Source organism: Chiloscyllium plagiosum, unplaced genomic scaffold (assembly GCF_037043375.1).
Source record: "Chiloscyllium plagiosum isolate Xiang-an unplaced genomic scaffold, Cpla_swu_hap1 HiC_scaffold_4, whole genome shotgun sequence".
NCBI lineage: Eukaryota > Metazoa > Chordata > Chondrichthyes > Orectolobiformes > Hemiscylliidae > Chiloscyllium > Chiloscyllium plagiosum.
The window spans coordinates 135078003-135103782 of NW_028270142.1; the positions used below are offsets into that span (position 1 = coordinate 135078003).

The 25780-nt window shown below is 39.4% G+C and overlaps 1 protein-coding gene across 6 annotated transcripts in view; it reads right to left on the reverse strand.

The window, feature by feature from the left end:
• cep192 (centrosomal protein 192) overlaps positions 1-25780 on the reverse strand; it is a 193615-nt gene that overhangs the window by 45656 nt on the left and 122179 nt on the right. For all 6 annotated transcript variants that reach the window (XM_043687705.2, XM_043687706.2, XM_043687703.2 and 3 more), the window contains exons 30-35: positions 21411-21593; positions 13475-13565; positions 10045-10224; positions 7557-7817; positions 4349-4470; positions 1785-1897 (exon numbers count right to left, since the gene is read on the reverse strand). In XM_043687705.2, the coding sequence (XP_043543640.2) occupies positions 1785-1897; positions 4349-4470; positions 7557-7817; positions 10045-10224; positions 13475-13565; positions 21411-21593 (950 nt within the window). The remainder of the gene's footprint in view (positions 1-1784; positions 1898-4348; positions 4471-7556; positions 7818-10044; positions 10225-13474; positions 13566-21410; positions 21594-25780) is intronic.

The window sequence follows — 25780 nt, forward strand, 5'->3', positions numbered from 1 at the left end:
TTTTCTAAGCAAATATGATCATGACTTGGAATACAATGCCTGAAAATGGGACCGATGCAGATTCAATCATGGCTTTTAGAGCGGAATTGGATAATTATCAGAGGACAAAAGAAATTGCAAGAGCATAAACTAAAGATAGAGGAGTGGGACAAGCTTAGGTGTAATTGCAGACAGCCAGGGACAGAACAATACACAGTATTGTATGAAGTAACTACTAAACCTAATTAGGAGACATGGGATCGGGGTATGGTATTTGCACGATTTGAGGACTAAATTTACAAAAAGGAACATGAATGTTAAGTGTTGGAGAAACTCAGCAGATCTGGAAACATCTGAGGTGAGGGGAAGAGTAAACATTCAACTCTGATAATGGATCTTCAAAGAATCTATTGCCATTGAATATATTTCTTTAGCACTTTGATTTTATTTTAGATCTTTGGCATCCAGAATAATTTGTTGTTAAACGATTGGAACAAATAGAATTTGTGTTGGCAGAAATTTCCAATCCTGCAAGGCACAGTACTCATCTATTTATAATCTGATTGATTTAAGAGCAGGGATCAACTGCCTGATTGAATCAATAGATCTGGATATAGTACAAACATGATCGAGTGGGGAGAGAGGGAGAAGGAATTTGTTAGGAACCTTCAAACAGACAGACAGGTTTGGTGAATCATATATATTAAGAAATTTGACATTATTCACTTTGATAAGAGAAATATAAATGCAGAATAATTTTAAAAAGCTACAGACTGGTACTATGTTCAGAGGGACCTGAATGTCCTGATCAATGAACTGCAGCAAGTTAACATGCAAGTGCAGCAAGCACTTAAGAAAGCAAATAACATTTACAGCTTTTCTTACAAGGGTTTTTATACTAGAATATTCCAGAATCTTTTTTTCTTTACCCCCATCCACCCCTTTATAGTCAGGTGTTGGAAAAGCTACACTTGCCTAAGTAGGTTAAGTAGGTTTGGTCTCCTTAACGAAAGGAAAAAAGTATATATGTCGGCAAAGGCCAGCAGCAAAGCTTAAATCAGACTGATTTCTGGGATGGGAATTCATCCAATGAGAGAGAGGAGACCAAGCCTGAACACTGAGAACAATGAGATGTAGGCTTTGCACCCAATATTTATTGCTTATATCTAACTGTGCTTGGGAAGATGATGGTATTAAATGAGAGAAAATTGACAATGGATGCTGGGATCAAAGTTTTTTTGACTCTATAATTTAGAATGACAGTCACAGGGTAAGGGGTTAGTGATTCAGGAATGGACGTAGTAAAACCTTGGAATTCTCAACACCCAAGGGAAGAACATGCTCCGGTGTTGAAATACTCGAGATAAAAGTGGACAGTATATTTTTCCCTGAATATTAAGTGCCAAGGAATATTGGCATTTAATGAGAAAGAGTCTAAGTACAAGTTCAACCAATAACTTACTCAATGGCAGAGTAGGCTCAAAAAGAGGCATCAGGCCCATTTCTGCTCCTCTGTCTCAATCTTACTTACTGAAGTCTTCAACATGGTCTGAAAAGATTTGGGTCTAGCAGGATTCATCAGGATCCCTAGCATTCCTTGGCTCTGCTACATACCTCAACCAATGTCTGGTGTAAAAATTTGTTGCAACTGACAATATTTATTTTTATGGAACCCAATATTGTCTGAGCTCGAAGTTCCTTTCAAATGTTATCACGTAGTCAAGACAGTACAGTATTTAGGACAGTACAGTCCACTAGCTTGAAAAATCTGCATATTAAATAATTAATAAACAAGCAATTAATACCTTTCTCTAATATCAACTCTTCACCAGGAAATGTTTGATTGAAATTCATCTTTCGAAGTGGACTGTCATTGCAAACTAGATGCTCATGGGCATGTCGATTCCGGCTAAGAGCCCTAAGGTAATGAATTAGAGAGGGGTAGAAAAGAAAAGACAAAAGGGAAGTCATTTAGGTTCATAATCAAAATAACAAATATCTGCAAGACAATTGTCCTAATTTTGTATGTTTGCATTTTAAGTTTAAAATTGCTATTAAATTATTTTTACATTAAGGATACTATTGAACAAAGCACATTGTTAGGGGAGCAAAACACTTCCAAGAAATACAGTTAATAAATGAAGTTGTCTTCAGTTTGCTGTAACTTCAAACTCAAAACAACCTGGTCTCACACACAAACAATCTAGGGTACAAGTAGACCGTGGTCCCTCAAATACCATTATTAAATGGCAGAGTGTATGATGATTTCTCACGATCCCCAATAACCTTTATCCATTGCTTCCAAAAATTAGCCACCTTCATCTGTAAAATGTTCAAACATATCCTTCCTCAAAAAAGCAATGGAAGCAGAGTTCCAGAGACTTGCCCCGTTGAAGAAGGAAGATTTTACCTTATAAGTGCCTTCAATTTGTAAAGCTTTCATTAAAGTGGCTTCCATGTCCAGATATTCCGACAAGATAAAGCATCCTCATCACCTTTACCCAGTGAGGAATGCTCAGTATCTTACATTTTTCAATGAAGTCTCCAGGACAATAAAGTCCAGCAGTTAAAAGACCAAGCCTATCCAACCCTGCCTCATAAGAATCTGTCCATTCCAGTATTAGTCCAGTAAAACATTCTCTGAACTGCTTCCAACACAATTTACATCCTTCCTTACATGACCTTAGATGTGGTCTCACCAAGGCTCCAAATAATGGAGCACAGTTTTTTATTCAATTCTCATTGCCATAAATTATAACACTGTATTAACTTCCCTATTATTTGCTGTACCCATAGACTAGCCTTTTGTAATTCATACATTAGCAAATCCAGATCCCTGTGCATTTAGATAAAAAGCTTCTTTTAAAAAAAAAAAGCTTCCTTCCAAGATGGGCAAATTTCACATTTTCCCACACATTCCATTTTCTGGAATCCTGTCTACTCACTTAACCAAGTTATTTTTCTTTGTAGGCACATTATGTCCTCTTCACAACTCACTTTCTTACCTAGTTTTGTCTCATCAGCAAACTTAGGAACTGCACCTTAGCTCCTTAAGAAGCACATTCTAAAAGGTTGAAGCTCAGCACTGATCCCATGGCATACTACCTGTTACCACTTGGCAGCCAGAAGACCCATTTAAATCCTTGTTTCCTTTTAGATGACCTGAGGTCAGGCTCTGCGGTGCAGTAGACAGTATATTGGATTCCATCTATGCCAGCAAGCTACCTTCTCTACCATGAGTATTTTCCACAATATTGTGCAATCAATCCTTCCAAATGAACATTGCGAGGGGCTTGAGGAAATCCTGCAGGTTGTGGTATGCTGATGCATCTGCTGCCCTTGCACTGAGGTAGAGGTCACATTTTGGAAGATGATCTCAAATGGACCTAGATGAGCTGCAGCAATACACAGCATAGATGACATTCACTGCCACCACTGCACATAGGTGGGGAAGGAAGTGAATGCTGAAGGTGGTGGACTGGGTACCAATCAAGTAGACTACTACATCCTGTACAGTGTTGAGCTACTGTGTTGCTCGAGGGCCATCTAGCCAGCTAAGTCAAGAGTATTCCATCACATTCCTGAGTTGTTTTGCAGATGGGAGACAGGAGGCAAGATATTAACTGTAGAATACCTAGACTCTGACATGTCCTCATAACAACAATTCCTGTGGTACCACTTCTCTGGTGATTCTAATTTTCCTGAGCTCCTCCCTCCTTTCATATACAGTTATTTGTGGGATGTTATTTATATTCCCTTTGGTGAAGTCTTAAATTTTTAAAAAACTACTCAATTCATCCATTATTGCCTTGGTTTCCATTAATTCTTCCAGGACCAACGTGCTCTTCAACTTCCTAAAATACTTGGAAAATTATACACTGAAACGCTTACTATCGAAACAAAGAAAACTGGCTGACTCTGTCTGTACTCTAAGCCCAAAATCCATTGTATATCAGTGGACACAATAGAATCCTAGCTGAAACTTCTTGATTGTAGGTCAGATTCACAAATACCAAATATCATTGGAACTACTATCACAGACTTTTTCTAACCTGTGCTGAAAATGTGTTGCTGGAACAGCGCACAGGTCAGGCAGCATCCAGGGAACAGGAGAATCGACGTTTCGGGCATGAGCCCTTAGGAGGTTCATGCCCGAAACGTCGATTCTCCTGTTCCCTGGATGTTGCCTGACCTGCTGCGCTATTCCAGCAACACATTTTCAGCTCTGATCTCCAGCATCTGCAGACCTCACTTTCTCCTTTTTCTAACCTGTCACAAGCATAAGGAAACAACCAACTAAATATACTGCTTAAATTGAAAAAACATTTAGACATGTATAGGTATATTGAAATTGTAAAATCTCACATACCTTCTTAGTTGCTGCCTTGCCACCTCATCTCCCCAAAAGAAACAAACTCTACAAAGCAATGTTGGATCCGTTTTACAGTCTAGGTATTCTCTTAAATTGGAGTGGCAGGTCACAGTAATTGTCTGAAGAAAAAAAAATTACATACAGGCACATCAAAACCAAAAGATATGCAACATTAATAAAAAAAATAATTTCCTTCATATTGGCAACATATGATTAAACCTAGAATTACTGACCAGTTCATGCATCATCTGTGGAAAGAGACCATAGTTAATGCTTCAAGTTAAAGTCTTAAAACTGCAATAATTTGTTTTTAGTTTGCCCATGGAATATGGACATTGCCCATATGCAGCTAACTATTGTCTAATTGCCCAGAGAGCAGCTAAGTCTTAACCACTGTGGATCTGGAATAATTTGTAGTCTTGGCCAGGTAAGGATGCCAAATTTCATTCTTGGATTTAAAAAAAAAGACATTAGTGAACCAGATGGATTTTTTAAAAAACATTTTCAGTAGTTACATGGTCACCACTAGTTTTCGTTTTTCCAGATTTTTATTAAAATTTCACCATCTACCATGGGATTCAAATTCACACCCTCTGAATATTAGCCTGAGATTCTGGATTACTAGTCCATTGACATTACCACTATTTCGGTTGGTTACTTAAAAATAGGAAGAGTTGGTAGCAGAGGAAAGAACAAAAAAAAAAAGAGTAGTTGCTGACAAGGGTGGTGCTGCCTTTGTCTGCCAAATTAATCTCCATTTGTAGAGAAAATGCAACTCTAGTACTTTAAGTCAACCTGGACCAGCCCAGATCAATAAACAGGACACCTACCAACAAACAAAGTGCCATCCACTCTAAGCCAGTTACTGACATTTCCTTTGGAGATTTTACTCTCTACTACTAACCTCCTCTCATTCCATTCCCACCTTTGAGGTCCATTTACAGGACTTTCCATGCTAATCCCACTATTTGAGCTATTCCTGCACTCCAGGACCAACTCTCTTGTTTGTTTCCCCCCCCATACGACTGCATACCACTTCTCCCAAATAATCATCCAATGGTTTCTTGAACTCTTACAAGTGAACTTGCTTTTGCCACATTGTTAAGCATTGCATTCACTGGGATTACCTACATCCTTGCTTTGTTTGCACATCACTTTAAATCAGTACCTCTTGTTCTGGGATTGTCCAGAGAATCTTTTTTGACCAAGGCTATATGTTGGGAGTTCCAGTGTTTAGGCACCTCCTCCTACTCCAGGGAAGACTGAAAAATTATGGCAGGTGCCCTCACAATTTCATTTTTCTTAAATGCACCTCATCTGGTTTCAGCGCCTTGTCAACTGTGTCAACTATCTAAAGACTTCATCCTTATTAATTTTAGCTCCCTCTCAATGACAGTTTCCTCCTCTGAAATCCATGCTATGGACAACATCTTCCTATTTGGTAAAGACAGATGCAAAATATTCATTTAACACTTCAGTCATGCCCCAGCTCTATGTAGAAAATTTCTTTTTTGGCCTCTGATCAGCCCCAATCCTCCTATAACCACTCTTACTATTTATATGCCTACGGATGACGACTTTGGGATTGCCTTTTATGTTAACTGCTAGTCTTTTCTGTTTCTCTTTGCTGCTATTATTTGCATTTCTCACCTACCTCTAAACTGTCTGTATTTTTGTTAGTTTTCAATTGTATTTTCCATCTTAATCCTGGCATAAGCACACCTTTCCTTCCTAATGCTAATTCCTACCTCCTTCAGCATTCATGGAACGGTGGATTCATTCTGTCCAACCTTTTCCATTAGAGGGAATGTATCTTGACTGTACACAAACCATTTGCACCTTGAAGGTGACCGATTGTACAGATCAATTTTTCGCAACATTATCTTCTTATTCCAAATCAATCCTGTTTAGCTCTGCTTTTGCCCCATTAATCAAACTTATTTCTAAGTCCAAATTAATTCTTGAGATTATAGCAAGTATGGTGCATATTAGCCTAATAAATCACTATTTATATAGCATTTCACAAGATAAACTTGACTAAGACATGTAAACTGTCTTTATTTGTCTGTATAATCTTAACCATATATGAGAGTACTCAATACTTTTCTGGCCATTACTGTCTTCATTGCTTTCCTTTAGTTATGTTATGCCTTCAGCAGGAAACAATGCTCTGAATGAGCTGACCGAAAAAAGTATTAGCTATGCAGAAAAATTACTAACTTCATCCAAGAAGATTGAAGCTCAGACCTTTCTGCAGTCAAATGTGAACAGTCAAGTCCTTGCATGGAGGCCATCTTATGGTCTCCAAAGCAGCCAAAATTCAAGTAATAAGACAGAATACAGCTAAAACTATTTCAGTAAAGTTTTAAGGGCTAAGATTGAAGGTTGAACTTTAAAAAGCACGCACAGCTGTTAGATAATGTTTACAGAATGAAAGAAAATTTCCCTCTTTCAGCTAGTTGTACATTCATATACAAAGGGAACTACTTCTATCCACAATGTAAATTCCTCAAAAACAGGCTGCTTCTAATTTTGATAATGAAGTCAAGCAATCCTCTTTCAATGATGATGCTTGTGACAGTTCAAAATCATCAAAATATAAAATGTGAAAAATAAAGTATTGGATAAAAAAAAAGAGTTCCAAAATAAAAGCCTTAAATCACAATTAGGATTGTGTGTTACAGTCTGAGAGAGCCTGCATTTTTAGGGTAACTTGGCATCTGCAATGCTACAGTTACCTGCCCAAATAGCTAAAAGAAAACAATTATACTGAAAATCATTGCAACTATCTGGGATAGTCAACAGTTAACCAAACTCATTATTATTAGATATATTCTCAACTGTAATTTGATCCTAAGTTCAAAAGCTCAAATAAATTTGAAGAGCTATCCCCTGAAGTTTTGAAAAAAAATTTGAAAAACAATTACGATCCCCCTTCAAGTACTGAATGGATGAATTCCAGTGGTATGCCTTACATTTATCACACTCTGAAAAAGTCACTGGACTCAACATCACCTCCGCTTTCTCTCCAGATACTCCTGGAAATTTGTTTGTTTCAGATTTTCAGCACCCGTAGTTAGTTTTATTTATTTGGTCTCTAGATTTATTTAAAATGGTTTTTGTGAAAACTCTGCAATGACCTCATTAGTTACATGAATTACAACTTATAGTAAAGAACAACCTTCTTAATTCATAACTATCTTACCTCTTGAGTCCGTTCCTTGAGAACAAATTGTGCTGGAGAAACATGTACAGCATTGGTGGTCATAAAAGTCGTCATGTGAAAATCTGAGAAACAAGCTGCCTGAACATACGCAGCCCGAGAGCCTGTATTTCTCATACGGAAAGTTAGTTGGGTCACTCTGTCAGGTGTGATACCATTTAAATTCATTACATAACCATCTGATTGTTTATCAACATCTTCCAATATAATGTTACTTGTTCCTCCATAGCCTGAAAGCGGAATCTGGAAAACAGTTTTAAAAATATTATAATATTTTAGATAGCTTGGATACAAAGCACAATCAAATTTCAACTTATCACTTACTGAATCAACTGTACAATTGCAACGTTGTCCTTTTTGGGCCACATGATATAATGCAGACAATAGTTATGATTCAAAAGGTCATTTACTAAGCTCAAGTTACAATTAGGTAATTCAAATCAGCTTAGCGAACTGTTACAACGATTGCTTTGTTCACATATGCTAACATACTTATTTCTAGTTCATGCTGCTTCTTTTAAAATCCTCAGCAAAAGGAGTTCAGAAATGGATTAAGTAGAATTGCTAAAGAGGTGACCAAGATTACGGTCAATACCACTCACTAGAGGATCGAACTGATGATGAAAATAAATTCATAGTTACAGTTTTAAGAACTCTAGTCAGAATAAATCAAAATGATATACCATGGGAAGAGAGCTGGGATCAAAGTTTTTGAAAAGTTAACAACTATTAAACTATTCCTCCGCTACATTGATGACTGCATCGGCTCCATCTCATGCTCCAGCAAGGAGGTTGAACAGTTCATCAACTTCACCAACACATTCCATCCCGACCTTAAATTCACCTGAACCATCTCTGACACCTCCCTCCACTTTCTGGACCTTTCCACCTCCATTAATGACAACTGACTTGACACTGACTTTTTTTTTAAAACAAACCCACCAACTCCCATAGTGACCTGGATTACACCTCTTCCCACCCTACCTCCTGCAAAAATGCCACCCCCGTGTTCCTAATTCCTCCACCGTATCTGCTCCCAGGAGGACTAGCTCCACCACAGAACACACCAGATGGCCTCCTTCTTTAGAGACCGCAATTTCCCTTCCCACGTGGTTGAAGATGCCCTTCAACGCATCTCATCCACATCCCGCACCTCCGCCCTCAAACTTCACCCCTAGAACCATAACAAGGGCAGAACCCCTGGTCCTCACTTACCACCCTATAAACCTTCACAAACTGCATCATCCAACGACATTTGCACAACCTCCAAACAGACCCCACCAAAGAGATATATTTCCCTCCCCACCGCTTTCCGCAAAAACCATTCCCTCCCCCGACTACCTGGTCAGGTCCATGCCTCCAACAACCCATCCACCCGTCCTGGCACCGTCCCCTGCCAATGCAAGAATTGCAAAACCTGTGCCCACACCACCTCCCTCACCTCCCTCCAAGGCCCCAAAGATGCCTTCCACAGCCAAAGTTTCAACTGCACATCCACCAACGTCATTTATTGTATCCATTGCTCCTGATGCTCTTCTCTACATTGTGGAGACCAGCCGCCTCCTCGCAGAGCGCTTTAGGGAACATGTCCGGGACACCCGCACCAATCAACCCCACTGCCCCACGGCCCAATATTTCAACTCCCTTCAGAGGGCCTTCAGGTCCTGCGCCTCACCGACACTCCCTCACCACCCGACACCTGGAGGAAGAACGCCTCATCTTCTGCTTCGGAACACCAACCCCAGGGCATCAGCAGTTTCCTCATTTCCCCTCTCCCCACCTTACCCCAGTTCCTAACTTCCAGCTCAGCACAGTCTTCATGACCTGTCCTACCTGCCAATCTCTCTACCCACCTATCCACTCCCCCCAACCTCTGACCTATCACCTTCATCCTCACCTCCATCCACCCATTGTACTCTTTGCAACCTTCTCCCCAGCCCCAGCACCCTGGAGGCTCCCTGCCTCCATTCCTGATAAATGTCTGAAATGTCGATTTTCTTGCTCCCTGGATGCTGCGTGACCTACTGTCCTTTTCCAGCACCACTCTAATCTAAACCATTAAATAGAACTCAACAATATTGCATTAACATCTCACTTATAGGGAAAGGTCTCTACAGCCTCTCTGCCTGATCATTCAAAAAGAAAAACATTTTGAGAGGTCACTTTGCAGCTTGTAGGTAAAATACAGTAAGATAACACCTTAGAGGTATTGTATGCTATGCCATTTAAAAGATTAAGGAAATGTCTCTAGTTTTACTGTGTTGAGCAGTATTTTCACCTCTTTCAAGGTCAAGATCTTGTGGGGGTTTGACAGCTTGCCACATGCAGTTTTCAATGACCTTGAAGAGAAACTAATTAAAAGGCAACATGCACCTTTCAAATGGAAAGGCCAAATTTAAGTGGCAGAACAGATCTGTTTTACAACATTAATTACAATTTATTTCAAGCAAACTAACAATCATATACATACAGTGAATTTTACTCCTGGTTGACCCGAATGCATTCCAGATTGCTTAATTTCAAGCCTTGCCAACATGCAAGCAACCCGTGTAGGTGCAAACAAAAGATGAACACAGACATCTTCTTTCGGGCAAATCATCAACTCCCGACTACCACTTCGTCTTTCTTCAGGACCAAAAGTGCTCTGTAACTATAAAGGTTAGTTATTAAAATTTTGATTTCAAAAATTAGAGAATGCCTTGACTAATAGCAAGTTTTGAGAAGATTTTTAGTTCAGGTTGAAGTTCTGGATGCAGGTTTGCTAGCTGAGCTAGGAGGTTCATTTTCAAACATTTGTCACTAGGTAACATCTTCAGTGAGCCTCAGAATGAAACACTGGTGGCGTAGCCCGCTTTCTATTTATAGGTTTGAGTTTCCTTGGGTTGACGATGTCATTTCCTTTTCTTTTTCTCAGGGGTGGTAAATGGGATCCAAATCAACGGGTTTGTTGATAGAGTTCCAGTTGGAATGCCATGCTTCTAGGCATTCTCGCACGCATCTCTATTTGGCTTGTTCTAGGATGGATGTGTTGTCCCAGAAGTGGTGTCCTTCCTCATCTGTATGTAAGAATACTAGGGAGAGTGGGTCATGTCTTTTTGTGGCTAGTTGATGTTCATGCATCCTGGTGGCTAGTTTTCTGCCTGTCCAATGTAGTATTTGTTACCAGTTCTTGCAAGTTATTTTGCGAGTGACATTAGTATAATTCCTATATACCTATGCAATGTATTCAATGTACCCAATGAACACAGTCTGCCAATTTCTGAGCAACAAACCTGAACAAGCAGACAAAACACATCCAGAAACCCTAGCCACTCTCCCCTACAAAGGCATCTTGGAAATGACCTGCCAGACTATTCAGACCCCTTGGCATCATGGTAGCTCACAAACCCACCAACACAAACAGCAGCTAATGAACTTGAAAGACCCTATACAGACTACAAGCAAAACTAATGTCATCTACAAAATACCTTGCAAGAACTGTGACAAACACTGCATTGGGCAAACAGGCAGAAAGCTAGCCACCAGGATACATGAACATCAACTAGCCACAAAATGACATGACCCTCTCTCACTAATATCCTTACATACAGATAATGAAGGACACTACTTCGACTAACAACACATCCATCCTAGGACAAACCAAACAGAGAGAAACACGAGAATTCCTAGAAGCATGGCATTCCAACTGGAACTCTTATCAACGTTCAGTGACTTGGATCACATTTATCCCTCCCGGAGGGAAAGGACAGGAAATGGCATCACCACAGGAAATGACATCACCAACCCAAGAAAAAACAAACATATAAATAGAAAGCGGGCGACACCACCAGTGCTTCATTTGGAGACTCACTTAAAGATGTCACCTAGTATGGTGATGAAACATCTGAAAACGAACATTCCAGCTCAGCAAGCAAACCTACATCTAGTGCCTTGACTAATATTTTCTAAATTACAGGACGACTGCTGTATCTGTGGAATAGTTTTCTATCATGTCAATTACCCACAATTTACTGCAGCTCGAACATATTACAGGGAATGTTCCAAAACCAGGGGGCTGCCCAGAAGGTAAATTTCCCATTTAAATGAATAGGTTTACTCCTAAGGTCTCAGGCTTTCACGGTAGGTCTTGGAACATATCCACTACGGGGACAGGGGAACTACTGTACAAACAAATCAAAAATATGTCAGGATTAAGTCACTTAAGTCACAAAATATACCTTTTAAAAATCATTGCAAAATCAAATGTTCAAATGTTAAGAAACTAGGCTGCTTTTATAGCAACATCGATTGCTTGCTCCAACATATTTATTCATAAAACCAAACCAACGGAGAACACCTAAACTGTGAGGCAGTCTTTGATCAGCCTGCATTAATTTCAGAAATTTCGGATAATAAATTGCAATTGTACCAGTCATTGCTTCCATTCTGCAAATGGGTAAACTTTTAAAAGCAAAGATCAGTGTTGCACTGGGAAGGTGATGACATAACTGAAAACAGGCATAGCGCAGTGATTCAGAAACTCAGACTAAACGTCCTGAAGACATGAATTCAAATCCCTTTGAAACAACTGGTGGAATTTAAATCTGATTAAAAAGTCTGGAATATAAAGTTAGTCTTGATAACGGTAACCACAATAGCTATTGTTGATAAAAAGTGAAGGCCTTTAATGAAGTAATCTGCTAGCCTTAGTCAGTACAGCTTACATGTGACTACAGTCCCACAGCCACCAAGTTTGGGGTGGGCAACAAATACTGCCCTTGCCTGTGAGACCCATGAGTATAAAATAACCTTGTTCACTTTCATCGTTAACAGACAATCCAAAGCACATAGACAGATGTACTAACAGGTCATTAAAATCAACTTTAAATAAAGATGGGCTACAGTATGACCAAAAACAACCTACTCTCTTGGAGCAAAGGCCAAGATACACAAGAGCAAAGAATTAAGAACAAAAGCATGGGAGCAGAGGTAGTCTATAAAACCATTGAGTCTGCTTCAATGAGAATATGACCAGTCTGATAATACTCAACTCTGCTTTCCCCATAATCCCAGATTCATTTTTGTGATTACTTCATTTACTTATTCAAGAATGAAAAGAATCCCACAAGTTCACTACCCCAGAAGAAATTCCTCCTTCCAGTTATTCCATGATTATGCTATCTTGTCATCAACACCCAACAAGGGGGAGAAAAAAAGCAATCTTTCTGCATTTATCTTTTCAAGTCCTTCAACAAACTTTTATATTTCAGTATGGTTATCACTCATAACTCTAAACTCAGACGAGTATCAGTCCAAACTACTCAATCTTTCGTCATAGGTCTGCCCATATCCAAAATCACGACTGACCTTCTCAGGACTGCCTCCAAAGCAATTAAATTTACTGTGATAAGGAGCCCAAAATTGTTCACATATTCTAGATACAGTCTGACAAGTGTCTTGCATAGTTTGAGGATGATAACCATATTTTAATACTCCATTCCCTTTGAAATAAAGGTTAACATGCCATTTGCTTTCTCTGTTACGTAATGGATTTGGACGTCGGCTTTTGTGATTCACGGTCAAGGAATTCCAAATCCCTCTGTTCTGTACTTTTCTGCTGTCCGTCTATTTAAACAACATTCAACTCCTCGATTCTTTCTGCCAAAGTATAAGCTTACATTTCCCCACAATATAATCCACCTGCCAATTTATTCCCAATTGCTTAACTCATCTCTATCCCTCTGCAGACTGTATTGTGTCAACTGCCAATGTGGCTGTAGTACTTATACTTTCCTCATCCATGTCTGTGACATATTATGGAAGCAAAAACCAAGTTGTGAAGCCATTAGAAATTCTTCTTGCTGGAACAAAAATTCCTGGAGGTGTCCATATGCAGGTCACATGTTAATGCAATATTTTACCTGAAAGCAGTCTTGATCTTGACCTTTGATCAACAGTCGTAACTGTTGTACAACAGATGAAGAATTATTTCTGAGAATTAGCTTCTGTTGACTGTAAGACAAAAAGAAAAGCGTAAATATTTTAAGTTGGTTGGAATATTTTATGAATAAACCGTTAAGGGATAAGTACAAGCTGGTACACAGAAACTTCACAATTAGCCATGCGTTGGAGATGTAGGAGTTTTAAAAAAAAAAAAATCCATTTTGTCGTGGGACGTGGGCATCACTAGCTGGCCAACAGTCAGAGTTACATGAACAAAACAGTTTAATGCAATGGTTGACAAAACAGCTGCCTTATGCCACAAGGACAAATGATTGCCTTGCAGAAGAATTTCACAAGTTAACTGCTGTGTCTTCAAACAGACAGTCAATGCAAAATGTGACAAGGAACACGGAAGCTACTTTTGATAAGGCAGTAAGCGACAAACTTGATAGCTCCAGTGTAGGACTCGATAGTTTGATGAAAGAATCTAAATAATAATCAATGATGTCACATCAAAAACATGAAAGAGAGAACAGTGTATAAGAATTCAACTCCAGAAATCTTCAAAGGCAGAACTCTGGAGAAGAACACTGCACAAAGAACAAACCATAGCCATCCAGAGATATACACTGATAGAATTAAGCTAAATTTACAGCTACCATTAATTGAATAAAAACCAAGTTGGACTGTGAGTCCTACCTTGCTGGAGGGGCTTAATTTTGGTTGCTACATGCAATGAAGTTTAAATTATCAGTTTATTATTTTAATGTTTGAGACTTCTTAATGAATAGCTGAATTAAAACTAGCTTGTGGAAAATGTACCCACAAGACAGTGGGTGGAAAAAAGAGCAAGGCATTTAGTATCAAATTTATCATGTTGATTTCTTCCTAATGAGTGTACTCTGGAGGAGCAACTGACATCAACATTTCAGCTAAAGAGATGAAGGTAACAGAGTCAGAGTCATATACTATGGAAACTAACGCAGGTTCCGATTTGTAATGAATAGTGTATCTTATGGCAAGCAGCAAATAAATGTACTCTCTATTTACTGAAACTATTAAAGCCATGTCCATTTACAGACCCTACTTTTAAAACGTGTGTTCCCTTTTGCTGCAGTTTGGAGACATGTGTAACTGAAACTACTACACTTTATTGCCTGTGAAAGATAGTGAAGTCCAAATCAGTTGCAGAACTGACAGGTGGCAGGATTACCAATCATCTCTATTCTGGTCAGGAAGAGTGGTGTTATTGTGGACTGTCTACAAGGTATGTAGGTATTGCTACCATGATAAATATTTATTGTCCATTCCTAAAAGTATCAAAAAGAAATGTGGTCAAGAGCCAACCTTGTGAGCCAATGAGTTGCAGTTTGGTGTTCAGTCAGGTTGCTGTTGTTTCTATCTTTTCCTCAGCTTAGATGTAACAGCTGCAACTTTTGGATTGCAGTAATTGATTTCAGCATTAAGTGACAGATTGCAGTTGCTGATAGAGACTAGACATATGAACTTAAAACAACCTCAAGCGTCATATTGTCAACACTGATAGCAATATAGCAACATCAATGCAGCATGACATTTGTTTTAGCCATCAATATTAGGAGGACAAAACTACTTACAGGTATGAAGTCAATTAATTTAGAAACAAGGTTATGTTCTGCAAGTCTTTTTGGCAGATTCACTTTTCTGTCACTTTAGATTATCTAATAGAACATATCCACTTTGATACCAGAACTGAGCCTTACTTTCAATGATTTCCAAGTCAAATAGTGCGTGAAGTCCTCAGGCTTGTTGACAATGTCACACTAAAAAAGATTTTATACCAAGAAAAACCTGTAATGGGAAATGGACAGATGTTCTCTGGTTTATAAAGAGTTTGGTTTTATCATCTGGATCACAGTAACAAATTGAAGGGCCTGTGCTGTTCCTTTCTATGTTCTATATGCTGCCATTCCACAACTGCAGAATTAATTATAGACAAGAAATGTCTTTTCCAGTAATTTCAGGATTGAAGTATGTATCATGGTAATTTACAGCTAACGTATTTGCTATGTCCAATGCGGCAAATAAATTGAACTACCATATAACAGCTGCTACCAGACAGCAGCCACACTAGCATGGGAACTTATGACTAATGAAAGAGTATCAAAAATACTTAAATTTAACAGGCAGAAATAGATTTATGGTTTAGTATTTCTTTGACAAAATCAGTTCGTCAAAACTTTATACATCTTGTACTTGTCAGGACAGAAATGCACAATTAAGAAAATCTTTGGAAACAAAGCAACAATTTGTACAGCATAAAAAGGTGGTAGTGGTGATGGCTCAAAGACAGTTGTCATGGAGATGTAGCAGGGAATGTTAGCTGTCTGATAGATTCAAACTAGGTAGGTCGACTCCAATTAAGGGTTGGCTGCAGGATGCAGAGATTGTCCGTCTTTGCTGCATTTGTTTTCCACTGGAGAAACAGCTACATGTGGACATATTCCTCTTGCCTACAAAGAACAGAGGCCTATGCGTGGATAAACACTGTGCCTAACTGATACTTAATTAGTTCCAGTGCAATTCTTTTGTCGCAAAGCTAGTCCCTTTTTTTTCTATAAGCTGTTACTTGGCTCAAGGAGACTCTGTCCTTGATTTTTTTTCAGTGGGGTAATAAACCAGGCCAGGCTCCAATCAGTCTTGTTTGGTACCGAGACGGATAGGATTTTGAGAGGTCTTTTGTTTATATGTAAGCAGATGACATTTCAGGCCAAAGTGGTCACATTTTAGAAGTGACCTGTATAATGAAAGGGGATCGATCCGCTCTGTAGCTGAGCAGTTTAGTTCAGTCCAGAACTGGTTGGGAGTTCAACAGTGAGTTTGTGGAAACAAAGTCTCTTTCTCTCTCTCCCCTTTTAACTTCAACCTGTAAGCACCTGTTTCATTCATTTATACTGGTTTTTAAGGAGGTTTGCTCGTTAAAACTGATGTGTGTATTCAGAACGGCATAATTAAGTCTAGTTTGGATAGACCGGAGTTCTCTCGGGATTCTTCACTTCTGTTCTTAGTGTAATTTTTTGTCTGTTTTAAAATCTAGTGGTCAACCTACCTAACTTACTCCAGGCAATTTTCACTGTACACTTACTGAAACAAATTGCAAAGTTATGGTCTGGCTTAATCCATAACACTTTAGTTAGGATTATGTACAAAATGATACCCAACAGCTGAACCACATCTAAGAGGGGGTAGGGCCACTTAAAGATCAACAAGGTCATCTTTGCATTGAACCCCAAGAGGTAAGAGAGATACTAAGTGAATAGTTTGCAAGAAATAAACTTGCAACTGTTCATTTACAATTGGTAGTAGTTCAGGAGGTCGTCTTAGAGAATATAAAAGATGGATAAATCTCTAGGACCTGATCTAATGTATTCCAGAATGTTGTGGGAAGAACGAGAAGAAATTATGAGAACCCTTGCAGAAAGATTTGCATCATCTATAATTATGCGTGCCGTGCCTGATGACTGAAGGGTAGTTAATTTTATACCTTTGTTTAAGAGAGGGTGTACGGAGAAATCGGGGAAGTCAAGACTAGAGTCTGACTTCGGCTGTAGGTAAATTGTTCGAGGTGATCATAAAAGACAGGATTTGTGGACATTAAGAGGCAAAAATTGATTAAAGATAGTCAGCATGGTTTTGTGCGAGGTAAATAGAGTCTCTTAAAATTAAGTTTTTTGAGGAAGTTACCAAAAATATTGATGACGCAGAGCAGCATAACTTTGGATATTTGGATTTTAAAAGCCTTCGACAAGGTTCCGCATGGTAGACTAATTTAGTAAAGTGAAGTCACATGGAACTCGGGGTGACCTTGCCAATTGGATATATAATTGACGTAAGGGTAAGAGACAGAGTAATGATGATGGGCTGCTTATTGTACTAGAGCCCTGTAACCAGCTGTGTTCCACAGGGATTGGTTCATGGTCCTCTTTTGTCTGTCATTTATATGAATGATTTGAATGAGAATAGAATACATGATCAGCAAGTTTGCAGATGACATCAAAATTGGTGGCACAGCAGACAGTGAAAAAGGTTTTCTAAGATTACCAAGGGATCTTGATCAAATGGGTTAATGGGCAGAAAAACGCAGATGGAGTTCAATTTGGATAAGTGTGGGATATTGCATTTTGGTACAAAACAATGGTAGGGCTTATACAATACCACCTTGGGTAGTGTTGTAGGAAAAACGGACCCCAGGATGCTGATGCACAATTATTTGAAGTTTGTATTACTGTAGACAGGGTGATTAAAAAGGCGTTTGATATGCTTGCCTTTATTGCTCTGCCCTTTGACTAAAAGGAGTTGGGAAGTCATGTTGAAGTTGTACAGGACATGGTGAGGCATCTTCTGGAATACGATGTCCTGTTCAGGTGGCCCAGTATAGAAAGGATATTACCAACATTGAGAAGGTTCAGAAGAGTTATAAAGGAAAGGCTGGATTGGCCGGGACCTTTTTCATTGGAGTGTAGGAGGTAGAGAAGTGATCTGAAAGTACCTTATTAAATAATGAGGGGTATGGATAGAGTTAATGGTAGCTGTCTTTTCCCTAGGTGGGGAACTTCAAAACTAGGGGACATTTTTAAAAAGGAGAGAGGAAAGAGATTTAAAAAACACATTGCAAAATTCTTTTTACAGCGGGTGGTTCACATGTGGTAAGGACTTCCTGAGAAAGTGGCTAATGTGGATACAATTATGACATTTAAAAGACATTTGGATAGGTACAGGAATAGGAAAGGTTTGGAGGGTGCATGCTAGGACAGGCAGGTGGGACTAATTCAGTTTGGGATTATGTTTGGTATGGATTGGTTGGACCAAAGGGCTATATTACTCCATAATACATCCTATGTAACTATGCAGTCCAACAAGAAAGGATGCACTATTGGACTTTGTTCTTCGAAATGAGATGGACTACCATATAGACAAGTGTAAAGGTCAACACCTTATTTTTGGCCAAAAGTCTTATTTTCCATATATCTCGTGTAAAAGTCGACCCTACTATAACTTAACATTATAAACCTCCTACAAAAGGAAACTGCATGTTCCCATCAACCTACTTAAAATCACATTCATTCATTCATACCAGTAACTACTCATCACTCTTTGTTTACTACAGAATCTCTACTCATTCATAACTCTACTTAGCCTGCTAGGTTTAGATTCATTCATGCATTCAGACCAGTACTAAGTCTAAGTCTATCAGTACTTATCGCACTTTGTTCACTATACGTCCAAAAGTTAATACCGTTGAAAAGTTAATCATATATAATGGCCCAATTAAAGAGAGATATATTAGCTACATAATTCTTTGACAAATTTGTTAATGTTGCTGAGGTTCATAACAAAAGGGAGTAAATGGGAGGAAAATGCAAGAATGTGGCGGAAAAGTTCAAGACACTTACACATTCAGAATTTAATAAAATGTTTCATTTTATGTGTGCCATTATACCAGACCATGATGATGTTGAGCAGTGTGATTTTGCAGGATTTCAATGAACCTTTGACATGTTAAAATTTTCATGCCTGTATGAATGAATAAATTTTACTACCAGTAATTAATTCCGGTTTCTCTTGCTTTTATCTGGTAATTACCTTTACCGAAAATCATTGTTTTTCTTCTTTACTTGGGATTAGTCATGAGATCAAATTGATTTCTGCTAATACAGTATTTTGAACTGCAACATGAATTTCAGACCCTCAAAACTCGTACCAGTGTATTAGTCAGCCCTATAAATTACACTTTTAAAAATAGTCTAAAAAATTTGACTTTTACACAAGCGATGTGAGGTAAAAGAACACATTATTCTGATCTGGAATATACTACTTGGAAATGTAGTTGAATTGACACATTCAAATGGGCATTATTTCTATTTAAATAGTCACCAAGGTGCAAGGAAAAAAGTTGGACAAATGGTACTAAATTGTAATGCTCATCACAATAGCCAGTTTAGACACAATAGGGCAAATGGCCTCCTGCTGTGTCTTAACCCTTGTGATTTTGGAGATTGCTAATTATCCTGAAAAATCCCTTCCTTAGCCTCTTATCAGCATATGACACAGTCAACCACATCACTGTTCTCTGGATCAGAAGGCCTATCTTTGTTTAGTTCCACAATGATTTATCCAAACAAGCTAAATCCCATGTTCCAAAGCATATTTTAATCATGTTAAGCACTTTGCAGTCGCCTCACTGTTAGCAGGAAGCAAAACATTGCTCTGGTTTATTCAAGTTTAGTCAATTAAGTAAGGGCAATAACAATGACTCCCCTCTTTTCCCACTTTTGGTCTCATCACAATTTTTTTATGTAAAAGTAGCTTGCTAATCTGAGAACATTGGATTGTTTATTGCAGTATTATTCCTTCCAGAACCCTCCAGTATGCTAATGAACCAAAGGTCAAAATGAAACTACCTGACCGACCACCATTTTTAGTCCAGCAGAAACCAGCTAGAAGCAGGCTGCATTCTTTATTACCTGCAAGTTCTAGACTGTTAATTAAACTGATGAGACTGTCAAATAAACTGAATCAGGCAAAAGTGAGGACTGCAGATGCTAGAGGTTAGAGTCAAGAGTGTGGTGCTGGAAAAGCACAGCAGGTCAGGCAGCATCCAAGGAGCTGGAAAATAGACGTTTCGGGCAAAATAAACTGAAATCACACTACTTAATTTGTGTTACTTACCTATAAACACAAGCAAAATGACATTTACATCTATGACTAGAAAATCCACAGAAACCTTGGGGTGCATTTTTTAAATACAGCAAAGAGCAGTATTTATTGTGTTTAACACTATCTAGATACAAATAATAACACTCTCTGCCCCCCACACAGCATTCAAGATTTCTCTCTCTCACGCACACTGGTAAAAGGGTTAGTTTATATTGGTTTGGCAGATTGAAACCATCCAAAAAGAATCAAACTGGACTCCAGGATCTTCCTAGGCTCAGCAAGATGGTGAATGGAAGATCTTAATGAGCATCGTTATTTGGTTTCCTGGAGTCAGCAGCTGCTGGGTTGATTGAGATTTACTAATGGACAGAACATGTAGCTCAAGTTTGCAGTATGGATGGATAGAGAGCGCAAGAGCAAATCCCTCAGGAACATTCAGCATTTTCCTGGAGAAAAGAATTTCTCACAATCAAAGAAGTGTTTGGTGGCTCATCAAATGGATCCGCTCACCAAATTAGCAGTTACTCAAACATGGTCATAGCAAGCTGACTCCAGGTCCAAAAAATTAGACTTGATAATTATGGATGAAAAAGTTCCTTTCTCAACTATGCACTATTAACAAGGTTGACTGCATCAAATGGCTTATCCCACACCCAGCTAAATATGCAAGGTGCCTGGAATTTGACAGAATGTGTCCCAAGATGGGGTCATTCATATTCCTGCAAAGTGATCATCTGATGCTTTATTTTAGATTGTCCATTTCTGGTTTTTAATAGATTTGGAATTTGTAGAACACTAAATGCAAATGTTCAGCCAACTGAGAAGCTGTTATTCAAATAATTAGTTTAAAAATGCTGTTGTCTTTTCAAACTCAATCAATAGAGCTTTTGTCCATTAAATAAAAGGCTTTCAATATCAAGCATGGTTTTATAACAAAGTGTGCTTAACAGTTGTTTTGACATTTTATGCTGTTTATATTTGTATTTTTTTGTTATGCTACTTCCTTAAATACATGAATTATATAAATGGACCATTCTCAATGGTTCAGCTAAAAAAATTAACAGATTTTATTCTGAAAGAACTAGTTTTTCGTGAATAATTATAAACAAATCAAGTTAAAAAAGAAGATACTCAAGTGCCAGTAGTCCCATTCTTCATGGAATTCAATATTAACAGCATCTTAGAATAATTTTAGTTGCCAATGGCAACTGTACTTACACAGCCCTTCCAAGAGAAACTCCGCCCCATGACATGAATTGCTTGTTGGAGAGAATTGGTGGCACTCCAATTGAAGAATTTGAAGATGAAGTGATAGATTGGACTGATTCAGGTTTCCCAAGCAATCCTTTTAAAGCAACTTGATACTGAGGACCAAATGGCTGGACGAGGATAGTCAGGTGGCTAGAAACAGGAAGATAATTCATTGGAACGACTTAGTATTAAAAAGATACCCTTCACATCATCAATAGCTGCAATTCGCTCATTAACGACTAAAAGTAAAAATTTCTTGAAAACATTTTCAAAAAAGCCTCTATTTTAAAAAAAAGTGAAGGAATGACTGAGACACATTTGACATCTCTGCAGTATCTGCCTCTCAAGGAAATATCAGAACAGATAACCAAGGGCTTCGATAAAGATGTCAATAGTGTAGTGCTGGAAAAGCACGCAGGTCATGCAGCATCACAGTAGCAGGAGAATTAATGTTTCAGGCCTAAGCCCTTCATCAGGGATGAGGCTTGGTGGCCGGAGAGATAAGTGGGAGGGGGATGGGGTTGAGCAGAAGGAAGCTGAGAATGAGATCGGTAAATGAAGGTGGAGGGGAAGGTGAAGAGTCAGAGAGGAGGGAAAGCAGATCGATGGGAGAGGTGATGGACAGGTCTAGAGGGCGGTGCCAAGGTGGAGGCTTGGGACTGGGATAAGGTGGGGGGGGGGGCACGAGGGCAAGAAACTGGTGAACTGGTGAAATCCACATTGATCCCATGTGGTTGCAGAGTCCGAACGCGGAATACGAGGTATTCTTCCTCCAAAGGTTTGGCGATAGAGGCGGCGCAGGTCCTGCATGTCCTTGGCAGCGTGGGAGGGGGAATTGAAGTGTTTGGCAACGGGGCAGTGGGACTGGTTGGCGTAGTTGTCCCAGAGATGTTCTCCGAAATGGTCTGCAAGTTGGCATCCTGTCTCCACGATGTAGAGGAGACTGCATCGGGTGCAATAGATAGAGAAGATCCCATTGGTGGAGGTGGAAGTGTGTGTGCGCACGCGTGTACAACTATTGCATTTCCTGCAGTGGCAGGGGAAGGTACTGGGAATGGATCTGACGAGGGAGTCGAGGGGGGAAGGATCTCTCTGGAATGCTGATAGGAGTGGAGGTGGCGCAAGTGTCACAGGATGAGGTGTTGTATACATCAGCCTACGTATATACGTATATACTGCATCACCCTCTGCCCCTTCTGCCACCTACAAACAGACCCCACCACCAGAGCGATATTTCCCTCCCCTCCCCTATCAGCATTCCGGACAGACCATTCCATTCAAAACTCCCTCATCAGATCTATTCCCCCCACTCCCAGCACCTTCCCCTGCCACTGCAGGAAGTGCAAAATTTCCACCCATACCACCCCCCCTCACCTCCACCTTAAGCCCCCAAGGATCCTTCCACATCCAACAGAAATTTTCCTGTACCTCCACCAATATCATCTACTGTATCCGTTGCACCCAATGGAGAGGAGGCCATAGCGGGGAGACAGGATGCCAACTTGCGGATTGTTTCAGAGAACATCTCTGGGTCAACTGCACCAACCAACCCTAGCGCCCTGTGGTTGAACATTTCAACTCCCTCTCCCACTCCACCAAGGACATGCAGGGCTTGGGCTTTGCCAAACCCTTACCACCTGACGCCTGGAGGAAGAACACCTTATACTCTGCCTTGGGACCCTCCAACCTCTCAGGATCAATGTGGATTTCACCAGTTTCCTCATTTCCCCTCCCCCCCACATTATCCCAGTCCCAAGCCTCTTCCAACTTGGCACCGGTCTCTTCACCTGCCCATCACCTTTCCCATCTATCCACTCCACCCTCCTCTCCGATCTATCACCTTCTTCCCCACCATCTACCAATCGCATTATCAGCTACTTTCCACCCAACCCCATGCCCCTCCCATTTATCTCATCTCCACAGCCCACAAGCCTCATTCCTGATGAAGGGCTTATGCCCGAAACGTCGATTCTCCTGCTCCTCGGATGCTGCCTGACCTGCTGTGTTTTTCTAGCACTGCACATTGAACTCTGATCTCCAGCATCTACAGTCCTCACTTTCTCCTTAGATAGAAGTGTGTGGAAAAGAAGATGGTAGACAGGTCAGGAAATAGAAGGAGACATTGCAAAAGGTGAGGGCAGGGAAGACATCTGGAGGCACAGTCACCAACAATAGAGCAAATACAGTTGGGAGTACACAAAAAAGGAACAGAATAGCAGAGCTTAGAAAGCTGAGAAGATTGTGTTACTGGAGGCAATTAAAAATGTTGAGGGGAACCCCAAGAATAAATTTGAAAATAAGGATGATTTAAACAGAAACGATAACAATTTTTAATTGAAGGCTTTGTTGACCAGGAACCAATATGGATCAGCAAGCATCTACAACATTAATCCAATCATGAAAATTAAACTCTCAAAATGATTACTAGTTTATTTCTTAACATCTGTTATTTAGATCATAAGATAAGATGATAAGTAGTAAGCAATTCAGCCCTTGACAGCTGACCTGATAATTGTCAACTCCACTTTCCTGTCTTTTCCCTATTGGGGGAATTCAGTGATGGTTACACATCATTATTTCTCTACCTTCAATCTCCAGGGACTTGTGTTTACACTGGTCTCTCTCTTCCCTTTTCTATATTTGAAAAAGCTTGAACCATCTAGTGTTGTATTCTTGCTAATTTACCCTAAGTTTTTTTTCCTGCTTCAGTATTTTTGACCATCTTTCGATTTTTTTTTTAAATTTCCAATCCTCTGGCTTACTACTAAATCTTTCCACAGTATCAAATTGGAAAAAAAAAGCTTTAGTTAACCATGGTCCCTTGCTAGAATCCTCCCTCAATAGGCTGGATCTCTGTTAGCAGTCACAAACTACATTCTTAAATGTCTGCCATTGTTCACTGGACATCTTTGCTGTTCAACCCCTTTCCCCAGTCTATTCCACCCAACACAGCCAATGAGGAATTTGGCACCAAATCTATAAACAGAACCTCACAAACATAATAATCTGATCACTTGAGCAATCTGCAAATTGGCAAAGCAAAAACAAGGTTTGAGAGACGAATATATGGCTTAAATACAGGTGCCAGAAAAATGGATTCCAGTTCGTGGGGCACTGGAACCAATACTGGGAAAATGGGATCTGTACAGGTGGAAAAGTCTACACCTGAACTTGTGGAGATCACAGATCAGACAGCATCCACGGACAGAAAGCAAGCTAACATTTTGAATCTAGATGACTCTTATATAGACACACACACACAGGTAGTTCTGGGATAACATTCGTTTTGATAGTGTGATTTGGCTATAACATAGTTGAAAGATGAAGGAACAGTATTTGGAGAACGCTTACCTCCGTTGGTAAAAAAAAGTGACTCCAGCAAGGAATGGTTCATTCGCTGCCATTCTGCGCATGCACGCAAGTCTATGTGCTGTTCTGCACATGCGCTGATTTCAGCAGCTGACAGTGCAGCTTTCTTACATTTAAATGTACTGTGTTAAATTTACTTTTATTTTGTTAATAAATGATGTCATTTTTCATTCGGGCTGTGTACGTTAGCTTTAGAATTTTGGGTGATTTTTGAGTGATCGTGATTTTTTTTTTGCTGGTTTGCCCCAACCCCACTTTTCCCATAGACCCCATTGAAACATTAACCATAAATCTTACTTACAGTGAAGGTAGTTTAAGGGCCCTATAGTTTATTAATTTATGTTTTATTCTTGGCCGTGTTAACAAGAACAATACTGCAAAATATAGCAATCATTGCTGGGCAAGGGATTTGTTAAAAACTAATTATTACAGTGCCTTTGAAATAAAGGGACATCAAGGTATTTCAAAGATGGCAATAAGGCAAAAGGATACTGAACCACTAAGGTTAGGAGGGTGACCTTAGTTTGAAGGGGTATCTGATGATCTGGATTTTTGATAGCTTAAGATAGGGAGCCAGTGAAATTAAGTTTGACAGTTCTTGCATAGGATTTAGAAAGGTGAAGATTGTAAAACAAAGACAAAGACTTTAAGATGAAGACAAGAATAAATTTCATGAGTAGTGGGAAAATGAGGGCAGGAGTAGGAGTGATAACTGAGCACAACTTATACCATGGCATTGTCAAGTAATAGAATTATGAACAAGTTGGAGCCTAACGGTGAGAGGAAGAAAATAATAATCTGCTGATAACTTAGACATACACAAGGGATCATCAATAACAAATCAGAGGTAAATAGTTGCACAGGTGGAAAAAGAGAGTCAGTTTCAATGGAAAATGTACTGGAAACAAATGTTGACCACATTAGTAAGGTAGTGCTCAGCGAAAGGCAGTGTCCAAGGAAGGACATTA